Raw genomic sequence first — 16,740 nt, 5'->3', positions numbered from 1 at the left:
TAAGAACTGTTAAAACTTAATAGGCTCTAAACAAAGAGATAAACATAAAAAGTGTTGATTAAAGCATTTAATAATTGCACTCATAAATTATTAAATCAATAATTAGTTTATCCATTGCCTATATGAAAAAAAATTTGTAACCAATGCTAACTTAAGTATTGTACCTAGCATTCACTACTTGATTTGATTTTATGAGCTAGCTTATAATATGTAGTCACCTGAATTTAATTATGTTGTTTACTTAGACATGCGGGATAGGTGAAGATAGTAATAAAGCAAAAGATGCTGGAAAGTCTCTATCTTCATCACAGAAATTTGAGTACAGATTGACAAATGAATACTTTAAGTGCTACAGTTCTAATTCTGTTGCTAAAAGAGAAACTGAATAACATTAATTTGTTGAATGTGAATTAAAAGATCAAAGTAAGAAAATGGACAAACACATTAATGTAATAGAAACTGACTGTAGTTGAAACAGGCCATTTTATGACGTTCTCAGTGGATTAGGTGTACAGTTGTACACCTTGGGGTTTTTAAGTCTATATCTTGGGGTTTTTAAGTCTATATCATTTCAGAGAGATTAAAACAGTCTCACAAATTATTAGAAAGAAGTGTGCTGAACAGAAATAATATACAAAATATTTTCAATACCAGCATTGTCTTTATATTGTTTCATTCAGATGCATTTCCAAGTCTGGTACAATTATTGAAGTGTGAGAGTCATTACGTTGTCCCTACTGTTTGGAGTTTTCCTTAGTTCAGAGTTTTCCTTAGTTTGAAGTCAATAAATGCATTTAGAGAAGAGCAAAACAAATTTCCATGAAGCATGTTTTACTCTTTCATCTCTAAGCTCTAGACGATAGTGAAAACACTCCCTAACCCCTCCACTTCCTAAAGAGGGCTGCCTTGTCTGCTGATTCTGAATAGTTTATAGCCACTTGTTCCAACATTCCAGAAGCGCAAGCTATCCCACCACTTCTTCATGATTGCTTACACTGTAGTTTTTGGGCTTCAAAATGTTTTCCATTGGTGTAGATGCATTTTAGTTGGGCTATCAATCCTTCCACCTTTTTAAGGGAAGAAAACTTAATTCTTGTGTGACTGTTCTCAGGTGCTTCCATGGTTTCTAACACTTCAAAACCCGCCCCTGCTGCGCAAATTAGTACAGGGCCAACTGAAATCTGCTAGTCCACTTGCATACCACCCTTGAATATTTTTGATCATCAGGCCTGCTACTGACAAATGGGGTACACCTGTCTTAAAGTGAGAAAAGGATCTTCACTCAGGAGTTAACAGGCCTCATTAAAGGAGTTTTAAACTAGATATGAAGAGGAAAGGGGATAAAACCAGGCTCACTAGAAATAAGCCTGGGAGCACCATGATTATCAAAACCCACAAAATTCTGCCATGGACCAGTCTGATCAGTCTCAGATTCAGATTCAGATACTGATCTGTTATTCTCTTGATCTGCTTCCTGTTTCTTCCTTCATCATTCCCTGCAACTGAAACAATAGTGGAGAATTTTACATGTGCTCCTGATCCCTTAACCAGTTAGTCTCAAGATGCTGAATTGCCTTTTTGATTGCCCTTAGACTTCTTATTGCAATTTCATCACTGCCTGCTTGAAAAAGTATTAATGGTTAATAATCTGAGGGCTGTACCAGAGTAGAAAATTTCCTCCTAATGTCTTTAACACAGGCTGTGAGGGGCAGCAGACTTTCTTTAAAAAGTGGTCCAGTGTGCATATTGGGTTTTTTGTTCCTCTCAGAAGAAAGTCTCCTACGACAGTAGCACATCTTTTCTTCTTTTTCTGTATGGAAGCAGTCTTGACACAGGGAGTGGCTTAAGCCGACTTAACCTCAGCGACATCTCTGACCTAGATGAACAATCCTTCTTGTTGCTGTTCAGCTGCTCTTGCAGAGCCTTGTACCTGTTATATACCAGGGCACCTGGGAGGGTGGGGTAGTAATGGAAGGGACGCTCCCCTGTGCAAGGCAGGAAATTGTCACCATTTCCCCCCTATCTCTTAAGTCATTATGTTCTGCAGATTAAAGACAGGATAGGGAATCCCCTGTATCATGCACCCTATCTGCCTGACAGATTGGCCCCTGGGAAGGTAGGGAGTTTTTTGAGTAGTCTGTCTCTCACTCAGACCCTCTGACGCTGCTTAATGTGCTCACCTCCTCCCACAGTTCTGTCACTAAGCGGAGGTGTTCCTCTGCCTGGGCATGGCACACGTCCCACAGGTGTGCCCACTGCCAGGGCTCTCACATAGGGCACATCCTGTGTCTGACACCTCGGCAGACAAATGCACAAGGTGAGACACAAGTTAGCAAGACTATGATAGCATAATAAGAAAACAATCTTTGGTGGTTCTTGGATGAATAGAGAAAGACTTGGTGTACTGCAAAGTAAACGTAGATGATAATACCAAGATGGTCCCATTGTATTTTTCATGTCTTTTTTTCTCTCCTTCTATCTTCTCCTTTTATTTTATTAAAAAAAAAAAAAAAAAAAAAAAGAAAAAAGAAAAAAAGAAGTCTTTACTGAAAAGTGTATAGTGATGAGGCTCTTGGCACAGTTAATACCTGTAACATGAAAATAAAAGTCAAGTTAGAGCCAGGAGAGAACGTCAAAGAATAAAGTTCCATGAGTTAGGTGACCTGATTTAAAGGTTTGCTATTACCAAAAGGAGAGATGCTTTGCCATGTGCAGACATAAATACCCAAAAACCAGCATTGTTAGTCACATGCTCTCAGTCTTTTGTGCTGGCTCTGACATTTTTCTGACCCTCTGCTGAACCAGTCCAACTTGCTAAATAAGCAAAAAGCAAATCCATGTACAATTACAAGAAGAAGTGATTGTTTATTCAACAGTGGTTCACAAGAATATTATTTTAATGAATCACACCAAGAGGCATAAATTTTCAAATAAAAAAGCTGTACAGATAAACTGTATATTTTTGTTATTGTCTGGGATCAGGTACCCTCACTAGCAAAAATCACTTTTCAGAGGTCTGCCTCCAGGTTTTGTGTAAAAAGTATCTGTAAAACATACCTACAACCTGGCTTGCAGAAGGTGACAGTGATAGAAATTTAAGGACTCAGTTTGCAGAGACAGAGAGTTGCTGTGTCACGTGCAGTGTTATACACCTGAAGATGACCCAACAAAAAGGAGCAGCCAGAATTGAACTTGGGCAGATTCAACTCAAACATAAGAAAGTGTCTTTTTGAGAAGTGTTTCAGAACCAGAATAAAATCCTTGCAGAAGGAAAACAGGTTCTCCCTCTCCTGGTATTCACAAATCGTGACTCAGCAACTTCACAGAGTACATGAGTTACTAAAACTCAAGGATTTTATGTCTACACAAATATTTTGATAGGCCATCTACTAAAAAAATACTGTAAACTTAAAAATGGGGTGTTTTGCCTCACAGTCACGACGTATGTGTTTAACTTGGGATGCCAAGTGCAGGGACACACTTTCGTGATATTGCTGCTTACCTGATTATTACTTTGTATGGGAGACATTCCTCTAAAAAATTACCTAAGGAGGACAAAACTGCGTTTCACTACGACTGGATTCAAATTCTCCTGCTCTGACGCACATCACAGTGGCGAGCGAAAAACAAAGAAACGAAACTTCCCCGCTTTAACAGAAAGCACGTCTTTGAAGCAGCTGGCATTCCTCCACTGACAGTGCAGAGTGCCTTTGAAAAACCTTCTTATACATCTATTTGTAAGGTTTTCGACTACGGTTCCACGCCCCCGTCTGACACTCCGCGCCACGGCACTGCCGCTCGCCCTGAGACCATGGGGCTGTGCCGGGGCCCGGGAGGGGCGGTGCGGGGCCCATGAGTGGCGGTGCGGGGCCCGGGAGTGACGGTACGGAGCGATGCGGGGCGGTGTCTGGGCGGTGCTGGGGCGGTGCGGGGCCCGGGAGTGGCGCTACGGAGCGATGCGGGGCGGTGTCTGGGCGGTGCCGGGGCGGAGCCGGCGGCGGAAGCGGCGGGGCCGGCGTTGCCGGGCGGAAGCGGCGGCGGTTGGTGTTTAAAGGCTCCGCGGCGGCAAAAGGGCGGCTGGTGGCGGCAAGGCGGGCCGAGCGCTCCCGGTTCTCTCCGCTCCGCCTCGGGAGTGGCCGCTCTTCCCGGCCCTGGCAGCGCCCGGGCGGAGCGGGGAGATGGTCTCCAGAGCCGCCGATCGGCTGCTGATCGTCGTCTCGGTGCTGGAGGGTAAGTGTGAGGGGCGGGAAGGTCACGGCCTCCCGGCTGCTGCGCGTCCCCTGTGTCCCGAAAGGGAGGTGAGGGCTGGTCCTGCCTCCGAGGTGTTTTCTCTGGTGGCATGAGCGAGGTCAGCCGAGCAGCGTTGAGTAAACCGATGTTGTTAATAAAGCTTTGGACGTACTTATCTTAAGGGCAGGGTTGCCTGCCCTCTGTTAGGTTTTGGAGGTATTTACGCAATGTATTGTTTTAAGTGAATGAGCAAAGTACTAGTCGTTCCCTGAGGATTTGGGTTTTGTTGGTTTGGTTTTGTTTTTGTTTTTTCAGTAGTATTATTCTGGTATTTCTCTCCCTTTGTAGAAATCAGCCTTAAGCTTTTTTTGGTAGTGTTGACTCAAACGTATATTTCATTGGTCATCTTGCATTTCTACAGGTTTTAGTTTCTGCAGTCTAATTTGTGTATGTGCATGAGTGAGTTATTTGTTAGGATGTCTTTTCCTCTTTTGGGCTGTTTTGGAGATTAGTGGGGGTTTGGGTTGTTTTGCCTGAATGCTTTCTGTTTGCCAAGTAAATCCTATTACCTCTGTCCATTTATGTAGTTTGCCAGAGGATCTTACAAATAAGATCCTGCCGTCTGATGTGCTTGTAGTATTGTCTCCTCACACTGTGATATAAATAAACTTTTACTTCTTTTTGTCATTTCATATCAGAATATTGGATGATCCTGAGCCCAGGACTAATCCTGTACAGTTTTAGGCACTCTCCTAATCTGGTAATGATTTTTTTTTTCAGCAGGTGGGAGGAGAAACACCATTCACTACTTTTATAAGATTATAACATTTTCACTTGAACTAAAACAGTCACTCTCTTTTTCATGCCTGCTCCCTTACCTATTGCCAGTCGTAGATTTCTCAAATAATTCTAATTGCTTGCTACTTTGCTTTGTTACTTAATTTCCGATGTCTTCACAAGTAGTCTGTTTCATATTATGTTCTTTCATATTTCTGCATAGTGCAAACACTCTTTCTTTAAAGATCAGAGCAGGGAAGGTGACATGGGAAATTAATTTCACATAACTGATTTGTGGCATCAATCTGAGCTCTTGCACCAATTTTAGTGATGGCACATGCAATGCCATTCTTTTACAGGGCGCTGTTTCCCAAAACGACCCAAGCACATGCTTATAGTTGAAGCCAAGTTAGATGGTGAACAGTTGGCTACTGACCCTGTGGAGCATACTGATCAGCCAGAATTTGCTACAGAATTGGCCTGGGAACTTGATAGGAAAGCACTTCATCAGCACAGGTAATGTTAAAAAGTGAAGTCTAATTTGCAGATAAAATTTAACTTTCTGTCTTTGCAGTTAGTGAAATACAATTTTTGGTTTACTGTCATCTGAATTGTTTTTTAGAAACTTTCTTTTAGATACAAAAATGTTGTGGAAAAATGTACTAATGTACAAAAAAAGGTAATGTGTGGCAAAATAAGTGATGTTTAAAAATTCTAAAGGGTGTATTTTCACACTACTAAGAAACACCCCGCAGGCTCTTAGAGCAAACTAATAGTTCTGTAATTCAAACATTGTAGTCGAGCTTCCTTATGTATACTGTGGCACAAAATTAACTTAATTTCAAGTCTGAAAAGCCTGTGTAAATAGTTTCTGAAAATTTCAAAGAGATAAGCTGAGAAATTGAATGTTTCCTTAAGTGTTATTTCATTTCACAAGTCTTACAACTTACAGGTTGTAATGCTATGATCATACGATCAAAGAAGTTAAAAATGCTGTATCATATTTATTTGACAGGAAAAGATGCCTACATTTGCCATGTGCTAGATGTCCTATCTGTGCCTTGCAGTAGTCAGGTGCTTTACCCAAAAATCTTGTGGACAAGTCCTGTTTTTAAGATGCCCCTCCAAGTGAAATTGAAATTTTATGTGAGGCTCTGTACTTCTTTTCTTTTATATGAGTGAAGTATTTATTTGTTGCTAATGTCTTTTTAATAGCACTTGAGACGGAGGCTCCAATGCACTCCTCTTAAAAAATTAAACCATTTGTTCATTCTCTCATTTAGTGATGACTTGATGTTCAATATAAGTTCAGTTTCTGACCTAATGAAACTAGTTATATAATGAGTTTGTATCATTGGCTTGCTGGAAACTTATGAACTATCTTTGAGAACTAATTGCAGAGATACATTTTATATTTAATATTTCAACTGTGTTACTATTTCAGACTACAACGTACACCTATCAAACTCCAGTGTTTTGCACTGGATCCTGTATCTTCAGCTAAAGAGAATATAGGCTATATTGTACTGGATCTGAGGGCTGCACCAGAAAAGAAACAGGTACATTATGGGCTATAAAGACTTAAAAAATTGTTTTGACAACCATGCTGTTACAGATAGTATAATTTGGATTAAAGCATAGGCTAAACTTTTAAGTCTCATTTTGGAGTATGACTGATCATATATGGGGGATTTTATTGCTTTTCTTAAGAGGGGAGACATCTTGACTCAGATAACATGCGCAAATGAAAACATACAGTTGGCACTAATCTTGCTTGCTTCTGAATTGAATAATAGGATCACTAGCAACCAATTAATCTACACAGTCTCATTATTTAATCAACTGGAAAATTTTATATAAGCAATAGATATGGAGCAATTGAATTGAGTCTCCATCATCAAATCATGTCTTAAGTTTTTTTTTATAGTGGCCTCCATGGAAGATGATGTGTTAGGTGATTGTTTCTAGTCCTTCAATGCAGCATAGAGAAAGCACGATATAATTGTTTATATAAATTTAATTAGCCAACTCCCTTGTATCAAGCTTGATCAGAACATAACTTTGATATGGGTCATATGAGGACCCTGTGTCCTATTTTGGTATCATTCTTCTAGAGCATTTTCAATGCATCTGACTTACTTTGTAGTTGAGGACTTGAAGGTTTTATAAATAGAGATTTATGGTATATTTCTCTATCTAACCTTTGCACTGTAAAGTCAGTGGAAAAAACCAATATGTTCAAGTAGTCATCCAGTAACTATTCTATAGAATATTTTAGTACAACAGTATACTAATAGACCAAATCTTCAGAAATTTTTATAAATAGAAAACAAAGTGTATTTCTGTAGATGATAAAGTAGAAGTGCTAGATTAAGACTGTTTTCTGTAATAGTATTATACTGGTTTTTTTCTGTTGTATTTAAGTACTTTTGGGTCTTATTTTTGTTTTTTACTCTGTAGGCACCTAAATGGTATCCTTTGCTTAGTAACAAGTACCCTAAGTTTAAACCTGAAATACAAATTGGTGTTGCATTGGAGACGGATTCAAAAGCCCTAGTTGATGATTTTAAAGCAAAGGAGGCACCTCCTAGAGAAGGAAACGGTAAGTAATGTGACATCACTCACTTTGAATTAAAAATCTTCCTGTGCCAGATGACATATCACTTGTTGCAAATCTGTTGTTTTAAGTCTTTTAAGTCTCAAGAGAATTCTAATTTCACAGCAGTTCCAGTGCAAATCCTTTGCAGCTGATTAATGTACCTTGTGGAACAACTTTTTCAAGGATTCTTTACTTGTGGTAATTGTGTGACTTTTGCAAACCAGCTGGTATTTAAAATAAGAATCAAGGTCTCATAGTTAACTCCCTTGGGTATTTAACTTCTATTTATGGGCTTTGGAAATTACGAAAGAAATAGGAAAAGAGCTTCTTTATAGAAGGTAAAGTTTCAGTAGTTTGGACTTGAAACTGTAAAGTAGTAAAATGTCTCATTTGCTGGGTACACTTGATTCTTTTTAGTTCGTTCCTCTTCTAATCTTTAGGTACTTTAAATTATGTACTATTGTTAAGATACTTTGCAATAATATCTGCTTACTGTTGGGACTCATTCCAATTCTGGATTCTCTTGTTTATTTTTCTTGAAGGAAATCAGAGAAATGTGTCAAAAATCTATTCGACCTCAAATGTTAACACTAGTCGGTGCCTTTCTGTGCTGTGCCTTTAAGTCACTTTTTCATCTGTGTGTTTTGGGTTTTTTTTTTTTTAATGCAAGTTAGTAGCTGTTAAAAAAACAAAAACAAGGTCTTAGAAACTTGATTTAACGAGTCCCAAAATAAAAATATATTTCCATCTTGCCCTGATCTCTCACCCAAATGCCTATCTACTTAACTTTTGAAAAATTAGCCTTTTGGTACAACTCAGGATTTTCTCCTGCATACCTTACAACACTTTGTCGTCTTGCCCTGAAGGTACATTTTCCCTAATTCTAAATCGGTCATCTATCTGCTGTGGTCAGTGCAGTAAATGTTTTATAAGCTTCTGGCCCAGAGTTCACTGACTTGGCTGCATTTCAAGATTGCTTAAGACAGGATTTAAGTTTCAGTGTTAGATAGCTTACTCCATTCTTTCAGGTTTACAGCAAAACACAGGGAACTTTCCATATTGTAATGTAAAGGAGGCAAAGAACTATTCTAAATGATTCCTTAGTCTGCACTTCCCATGTGGTCCTTGTGTCTGCAAGTTCTCCTATCCCTCATGACACTGGCAAAAAAATAAAAAGACCTTTCTGCCATTACTCAGCACTGTTTCCCATTTCATGTTTTCTGTGGATTAATTGCTACAAACAAGTTTGCGAGCTTTTTCCTTTTTTTTCATCATGTCAAAATTAGTCAATAGCATATTTATGTGATGGGGAAAAACAAACTTCTAGGTTTTCAGAGTTGTTAAGCTAATGTTTCAGGCATTGGGTATGACAAAGCTGTATTACCCAGTTCTAGTCTGGTCAGATATTTTTCCATTTAGTATTCCTACACTCTTTTCCCTTACTGACTTAAGTTGTCTAAGGCTTCCAGTATTTGAAACAGAGTTTTTTTTTTTCACAAAGTGCTATGTCATTATTTCTATTTGGTGTAACCTCGGGGCTGAATATGTTGAATTACTGGCACTATAGAACAAAAGCTAGCAAATCAGACTACAGAGTTTTATGCATTGAAGACTTGAGATGAAAAATCTTTAAATGCAGCAGTCTAAAGATCTGTGGAATGGCACAGCATACTTGCTCCAATAATATGCAATATGCAGTTACTGTCCTGCATTTTCTTTAATGAGCAAAGTAAAGAAATAGCATGGTCTACTCTAGCCTACTGAAATAAACTTCCAGTCAGTGTAATGTTTCTCATTGTAACACAAAATAAAAATAGGAAGTAGAATTCTGTTTAGCATGATGTTCAATTTAACAGTTGTGAATAAAAGTTAATTTCAGATTTTTTGTAGCTGTTTCAAAGTGTACCTAGGGACTTCTTAGTGTTTTGCAAAACTCTGGTAACAGCATCAAGATCTTTATTTGTAATTTTTCTTTCCACACGTAATTTCCATGTGTAATGCTTAAAAATAAAATTGCAATTATATACCAGATTGCTGCAGCAATTACAAAGACCACTAGTTACTTATGTTTATTTCTTCTCTCTTAGTGCTAACCCTTTTTCGTGGACTGGACCCTAAAAGTATTGTGCCAGTCTTGAATGAAGAAGAGGGCTATCATCAAATTGGACCAGCAGAGTATTGCAGAGATCACTTTGTCTTGTCTGTAACCATTGCATTTGCCACACAGTTGGAACAGGTCTGTTTCTTGCTATGTGTAGTTTTTAAGAAGTGTTGTCCCACATTAATATTTTTACCCTCCCATTCCTCATTTTTAATTAGTTTTTTTATGGTTTCTTGAGTTTATTTCGAAAAATAAACTTGTCCCAAAGTGAATTAATATTCATTTTAAAAATTTATTAAGTCCTTAACATTTCAGATTGCAGATGAAATATAATGCTTTTGAAGTACTAAACCTGTGTTTACGTCAAATGATGCATTCTTATGAAATGCATACTTCTCTACTGCAATATAGCTTAAGAAGTTTGTGTATGGATAATGCCAGTCTTCAGTGTGGTGCCCATGCACTGGGGTTCAAACAAGGTGAAATGCTTTCTAAGTATGTAAGACAGAGCTCATATATTGCCTGAGGGAAGGACTTACTAGCTTGGATGAAGTGGCATGCTAGTAGTTGTTTCAGCTTTAGACCTTAGCTGCTGTGTTTATGCTGTACTGACAGCATTGTTTTAATTGGTCTAGAACTCTTGGTGTGTGATAAACTCTTGTCAGTCTTGTCATGTTTCTTTTTTTCAGGGAAAATAATTTTCCATGTCAGAATTGTAGGACCTTGAGAGGCAAAATTTACTGTTATCATGCTTGTGGCTTGTGCCTCTTTAGGCATTGAACTCGCAGTTGCCTACAGGATGAAGTAGCTGTTCGCCTGTTTCAGTCTTTTATTTAATCACATAAATTATATAACAGTATCTAATCTGCATTATTTAATAACTGGAAATATTTTATGAAGGCATAGTTTATTTCTGAGTATTTGTCCAGTACTTGATGTTAGTAAATACATGTTAGTTACAGCCCTTGGTGTTGACAAGTCTTGTTCTTTTTTACTTTAAAAAAAGTAAAACATTTTTTATTTGGCTATTGATATAATAAGTTATATGTGGAGTGCAAGCTATGGTTTAGGTCAGCTGGTCACTTTAAGCTCTAATTTCCAAAGTAGTGCTTCAGAATTACTGTAACTCTGCATCAAGGAAAGAGATACATAATTCTCTTCTGCATCTCTTTCAGTTAGTTCCAAGTACTATGAAGCTCCCTGATCGACAACCTGAGTTTTTTTTCTACTACTCATTACTGGGAAATGATGTCACAAATGAACCTTTCACTGATTTAATTAATCCAAACTTTGAGCCAGAAAGAGCTTCAGTTCGAATACGTAGTACAGTAGATGTTCTTCAAGTTTATTTTTGTGCACAGTCAAAATTGCAGGTAAGCTGTTTAATTTCAAATGTGAATGAAAACAAATAATTAAATTTAAGGAAATAGAGTATGTCTCAGGTTGTATCTGTGAAGCATTTCTGTTTCCAAAAATGAGATGGTATTATAGTATTTTTGCTCAAATATAAATTGATTGTCTTGCTGATATGAGGGAAACCATAGCAGCAACTTTCCTAGCTCAGGTGGAGTGCTGTGTTTTTAATTAGTTGCTATTACAGCAAGCTGGTTTACATGTCATGATAAAAACTGTTGCTGAAATATGATCTTCCTAAAGAAGTAATGTGGCTCTCTGAAGAGCTCTGAGCTTTGGGGCCTGCACTGCAATCAGACCATCTACAACCGGGAGTCCTGCTTTGTGCTACCTATGGTAATCCCATACCAGCTGCTCAGGTCACTCTAGCCTAAGTTCTAAAATCACTGTCCTCAGCACTCTTTGTGAATGATATGCGAGTTCTTTTTTCCCTGCTCTGTAGCCAAATGCTGTTTCTGAATACACTACAGACAATTTTGGGCTATTATGGGATATTTCTTATCTTTTTTAGCCTTGCCTGTAAATGGAGGACATGGTTTAGTGGTGAGTTGGCAGTGTTAGGTTAACAGCTGGACTCAGCAGACTTAAGGGCCTTTTCCAAGCTAAGTGGAATAAATATCAGGTGGTACTTAGAGTATTTATGGCAATCTGTGCATGGCTCAAACTAATTACAAAATTACAAAACAAGGGTCTGCTTTGTTGTATGAGGGTGTTGTAGGATTTCTGATAATGTAGCTGGTAAATAAGACTGTAGTAGTTATACAAAGTAATTTGTGGATCTGGACCATTTTAAAGTTATTTTTCGTTAAGTTTATACTGACCATTCTAGGGTTTTTATGCAGGGTGGTTTAAGGATGTCTTTAATGTTTTTATTTAAATCTTGTGTTGTTTCAATTTTTTTTTTTTTTTTTGCCTCAAGTTTAAATATTTTTGGAGCAACATATGCACTGGTGTGTTTGCAGTTTATTCTTACTCTGAATCTTAAAGTGTTTAATATAACATATATGATACATATGTGTGGAATTATGCATGTTTTACATCATGTGTAAAGAACAATTTTTTGATTGCAGTCAGATCCACATTTTTATTTACAATTTTCTTCCTTTGAGTTCTCACTCAGCATCTTAAATCTTAGGATATAGGATCATATATAGAACCAGCACTGTGTTCTGGTTCTTAATTTTAATATATAGTTCCAAAAATGAAGACTTTGGTTGTAAAAGGTGCTAGTTGCCAGACTACAGTGTGTATATATATGTATTGTATGACTGTATTTATATGTGTGTACAAAAATATGTGTACTGAAATACCTATACTGCAGCTCACACCTTCAGCACAACAGTTTTCCTTAAGTGCAGTAAATATTAAGGATGGGAATACAATGTTCTGATCTGCGAAATCAAAACTGAAGTGACTCTTATTTGGGAAAAAGCAAGTTAGTATTTGAGTTTCAAAGAGTAACTTCGAGGAAAATAGATTACTTTAGTGTGTACTGGTTTTGTTTTTAAGATCCATCTTTCACTCGTATATATAAATATGAAGCTGTGTAAGGAAAAAACAGTTGAATCAAGTTTTCAAATGATTATATTTACCGGGAATTAAAACCACAGTTACTTAATTCCAAAAATCCTTGCCAGTTGAGTGGTGTCTAAATATATGCCCAAAGCCTTCAAGTAATCTGTTTCATTACCTTGCAGTTATGCATTTTATATGCCTGTGCCTAAAGGGCAAGCATCTAAAACAAGCATCAAAGGTGCAGTGTTTAGAAGCCACAGAGTACTGAATTTCTGCTACAGAGGGAATGATACCACAGGTCCTCAGAAAGGCTGTGCAGTGGTTTGCTGCTGCCCCATCAGTGAGCACATCCCACCTGCTCAAAACTGACATTTCATAGCTGTTCTTATTCTCAGCATGCAGGGACTAGGTTAGGGATGATAACTTGTTGTATTTATGCTACCTTTAGTGGAGGGTGCACAGATGGTTCCAGTGCAAATCACGCATACCAGTTACTTTCTAGCACCTTTGTGTGTGTGCAGATCCATCTTTGCTGTGGGGACCACTCTCTTGGAAGCACTGAAGTTCCCCTGTCTGGACTGCTGAAGAGAGGAAATGTGGAGATTGACCAACACCCTGTGGCAATAGAAGGACCATTTGTTCTTGTTCCACCAAATAGAGCTAAACAGAAACTGCCACAACTGCCTCTGGATCTGGCTCCTACTGTTGGGGTATCTGTAATTCTTCAAAGGGAGAGCTTGACTACCCAGGTGTGTTTTACCTGTTCATTGTTGGTTTAGACACAATTTAATGTTAAAAAATTATTGGTGTTTCTTAAACATATTTGACTGGTTTTTGCATAAAAAAACAAAACAAACTGAAGGAATTAATTGCTTTATATGAATAATCCTTTCATTGGCATTTTTCTGTGTCTGAATAATAATCTCATACTATGAAATGTCATAGAGAGAATTTTTCAATGCGAGCTATGGTCAATAAGAAAACTATTATTTCATTCAGCCTTTGATTCCTTTAAATGCTACAACTGAACCCAAACAGCCACAGGAGAAAGTTCTTTCATCTGTTAGTGGAAAAACAGAGAGCCAGCAGCAGAGATCCCAAAATGTCCCATCTCAAGCTGACCAGCATTCTTCAAAAGAAGATGTAGCAACAGAGAGTGAAGTGGAAAGTCTTAAGTTTGAAAAAGGCACAAAACCAAGGAAAAGGGGTATGTGGTATATAATTTTTTTGCCCAGTTGCTAAGTGTGATCTTGGATCATATACTACTCCTTTCTAGTATATTCATAAAGTAGAACTCATTTCTGGTGATAAATTTCAGAAAAAATAGAATTATTTGCATAAAACAAGTAACAGAAGGGGGATAAATGTTGTGATTTGATCATGATCGTTGTTAAGTACACTTGCAAGAACCTGATTAGAGATTTGGGGGTGCATAGATTACAAGTCATGTGGATGGTCATAAGCTTGAAAAATCGTAACAATAATTCCAAAAGTTTTTGGAATTTTCTGGAGTTGTAAATGAGAAGGTTTAGTGCAATGCCTATGAAGAAACTGACTTGCTCAATGAGATGAAATGGTCTGATGTTAATTTATTCAATAGTAAAGTGGGGTAATGTGGGATTTTTGAGTTTTCTAAGGAATTTACTATGTGGGTTATAGTTTGTGAAGACAAATGTTCATATAGTACAGGTTCCTGGACAAAACCAAGCAACTTGGCTGTTTTGTTTGGACTTGGTAGCCCAAGCCGTAGGAAGACTCGTTTCTGATTTCAGAACTGGGAAGTGGAAAAGTGGAAGAACAGAGATAAGAAATACCATAATAACTGAATAAATCTCAGAAAATGTTGTTTTGCTAAATGTTATTGAACATGAATCTTCTTAAGAGATAGTTTATGAATAAAGCAAAATTATTGTTTTTCTAATGATATTTGTATTGCAGGTCTTTTGAGCTTTGTCCTAAAGACACCCAGTTCTGTAGAGGAAATTCTGTGTTCTAGAATGGGCTCTCAGGATTTGTCTGCTTATTCAGACAAATTTTTTTAATCCGAACTGATCTTATCTACGCAAGGATTAAGTCCTTTATGTGGAATGTAAAAAGAAAGTATTGTGAACCTAGCAGTTGGTTTGAATCTCTGGTCAGGAAATCCAGGATTGTGCTTTTTTAATGATAGTAATAGTAATTTTATAATTGTGTTTTGCTAAGATGTAAAACATGTCATTTCACATTTGTCTTTCAGGGCTGGTGGCTGGCTGCCCTCAAGAGGTTAGCAGACAGTGTTTTGAAGAGCTTCCAGCTTTGAAATCACAGAGCAGAGCAAAGTCACCTCTGACAGATCTGCAAAATCCCAGTAAGGCAAAATTTATTGAATTTAGTACATTAAATTAAATTTTACTATAGTACCAACTTAAATAAATTTTAACAGTAAGCTGTATGTACTTAAAAGCTGTATGATCTTTAAATTCCATTCAACCCATTCTTTGCACCAAGCAATCTACTGACATTCTACCTGAATCACTTAAAATTGTTTCATTCATACATTGTGTTAACTAGCTGATGCTGAAGTATTACAGCATTTTTTGTTTTTGTAATATTAATAATGCAAGCAAAACACTTGAAAAAAGGAGGAAAGAATAAAGTCAATGATAGTAATGATGTATTTCTTTAAAATTACAGAAGTGGAAATGGTTTAAATAATTATGAAGGAAGTATCAGAACAAGTAGCACTTACAAAAGGCCGTTGAGTTCTTATCTGATACTTTCTTTACCTCTTTTGCAGGGGCTTGGTAGCCCAAAGAGCCCTTAAGACTTAAACAAAATGTCTTGAACATTTTTCAATAACTCCTTTTGGAGACCTGTCTGTGGGACTTGTAGTTTGATGTTTTTCTCTCTGAAGGCAGTATTGAGTCTCATTGTAAGGATAGGAGAAGCCTGGATGCAATTCGGCTGGCACTCAACGTTGCTTCTGCCTTCTAAATTATAAAATGGATATCACAGTACGTGGGTTCTGTGACAGAAGCAGATGTGGTTTGCATGTTTTGGTTTGCTTCAATGGCTAAACCTCAGCTGGGGCCAAGGGTGATGCTGCCTTACATGAGCACAATTGACCTGTTAATCTGATTGTTTTTGTAATTCCCCTAAAGAAGTTAGTCAATTTAAAAAACCCTAAATTTCTAAAACTGTTTTTTCCTATGTATGCCATCAAGTTGACGATGAAAAATTAGTATAAATTGCAGTCTTACAGGGTCTTGCTGAAGAATTTAATTGCTTTGATCTTATTGTAAACTTTTATAGGCGAGTTAAACCTTACATAGCTTCAAAGATTAATAAAGAAAGGAAAAATATTACAGTCCTGTAAAAAGATTTAAAGTATATTGGGTTTTTGGTTTTTTTTCTTTGGAAGCAGTAACTTACAGAAGGAGTGGTTATTTTTCACAGTATTCATTTATTTCACAAGGAATAGAAATCTCTTAGGAAAGCAACCTATCTGCTTGCATTTAAAATGTGACACTAATCTTTGATATATTTTGTTATTTTGGCCAGAACAAGTTATAAAACATGTACATGAATTCTCTTTTGTGTTTTCAGCTGATAGAGGTCCAGTAGCAATATCTCAGCCTAACCCTGTGGGTGTGTCCAGTTCTTCTGAGCCTGTGTCAGCACAGAAAATTGTCATTCCAGCAGCCTCCCACCATTTTTGCTTTTCAATAGACTTAAGAAGTATACGTGGTCTGGAAGTTGGTTTTCCAATAAATTGCATTTTAAGGTACAATTTGTTTTGTTATTCTTGGAAAATACAAAGCCTTTGTAATATGAGTGATCACTGGTGACATGGTGCCTCTCTGCTTCTTCATGCCTTTTAAAATGTAGCTGATTTTCAGTGGCAAAATACTTTAGAATGTTCATCTGGCTTATCACTGAACTGACCATTAAAGATGGTGTGTAAAACTTTGCCTTTTGCTGTATTAAATCTTTCTGGCTCCATTTCCAGCTCATCAGTTAAGTGACTTTTTTCTTAATTTTCTTTTTTTCTTTCTCTCTCTTTTTTTTTTTTTTTTTTTTTTTTTTTTTTTTTTTTTTTTTTTTTTTTTTCACACTCCAAAAACCA

At 37.3% G+C, this 16,740-nt stretch overlaps 1 protein-coding gene across 5 annotated transcripts in view; it reads left to right on the top strand.

Moving 5' to 3' along the window:
* Positions 1 to 3,985: 3,985 nt before the first annotated feature.
* The window catches only part of CEP120 (centrosomal protein 120), a 56,631-nt gene continuing 43,876 nt past the window's right edge, over positions 3,986 to 16,740 (top strand). For 4 of the 5 annotated variants that reach the window (XM_041484170.1, XM_041484169.1, XM_041484171.1 and 1 more), the window contains exons 1-10: positions 3,986 to 4,230; positions 5,367 to 5,523; positions 6,452 to 6,566; positions 7,468 to 7,609; positions 9,694 to 9,842; positions 10,883 to 11,080; positions 13,157 to 13,384; positions 13,635 to 13,842; positions 14,872 to 14,982; positions 16,221 to 16,398. In XM_041484170.1, the coding sequence (XP_041340104.1) occupies positions 4,179 to 4,230; positions 5,367 to 5,523; positions 6,452 to 6,566; positions 7,468 to 7,609; positions 9,694 to 9,842; positions 10,883 to 11,080; positions 13,157 to 13,384; positions 13,635 to 13,842; positions 14,872 to 14,982; positions 16,221 to 16,398 (1,538 nt within the window). In that variant the 5' untranslated portion in view covers positions 3,986 to 4,178. The remainder of the gene's footprint in view (positions 4,231 to 5,366; positions 5,524 to 6,451; positions 6,567 to 7,467; positions 7,610 to 9,693; positions 9,843 to 10,882; positions 11,081 to 13,156; positions 13,385 to 13,634; positions 13,843 to 14,871; positions 14,983 to 16,220; positions 16,399 to 16,740) is intronic. The other variant, XM_041484168.1, reaches the window with a different exon arrangement.

The sequence above is a fragment of the Pyrgilauda ruficollis genome, unplaced genomic scaffold (genome assembly GCF_017590135.1).
Source record: "Pyrgilauda ruficollis isolate IOZ18807 unplaced genomic scaffold, ASM1759013v1 scaffold64, whole genome shotgun sequence".
Lineage (NCBI taxonomy): Eukaryota > Metazoa > Chordata > Aves > Passeriformes > Passeridae > Pyrgilauda > Pyrgilauda ruficollis.
The sequence above is the reverse complement of the archived record's forward strand: the minus strand, read 5'-3'. Positions and strand labels throughout refer to the sequence as shown.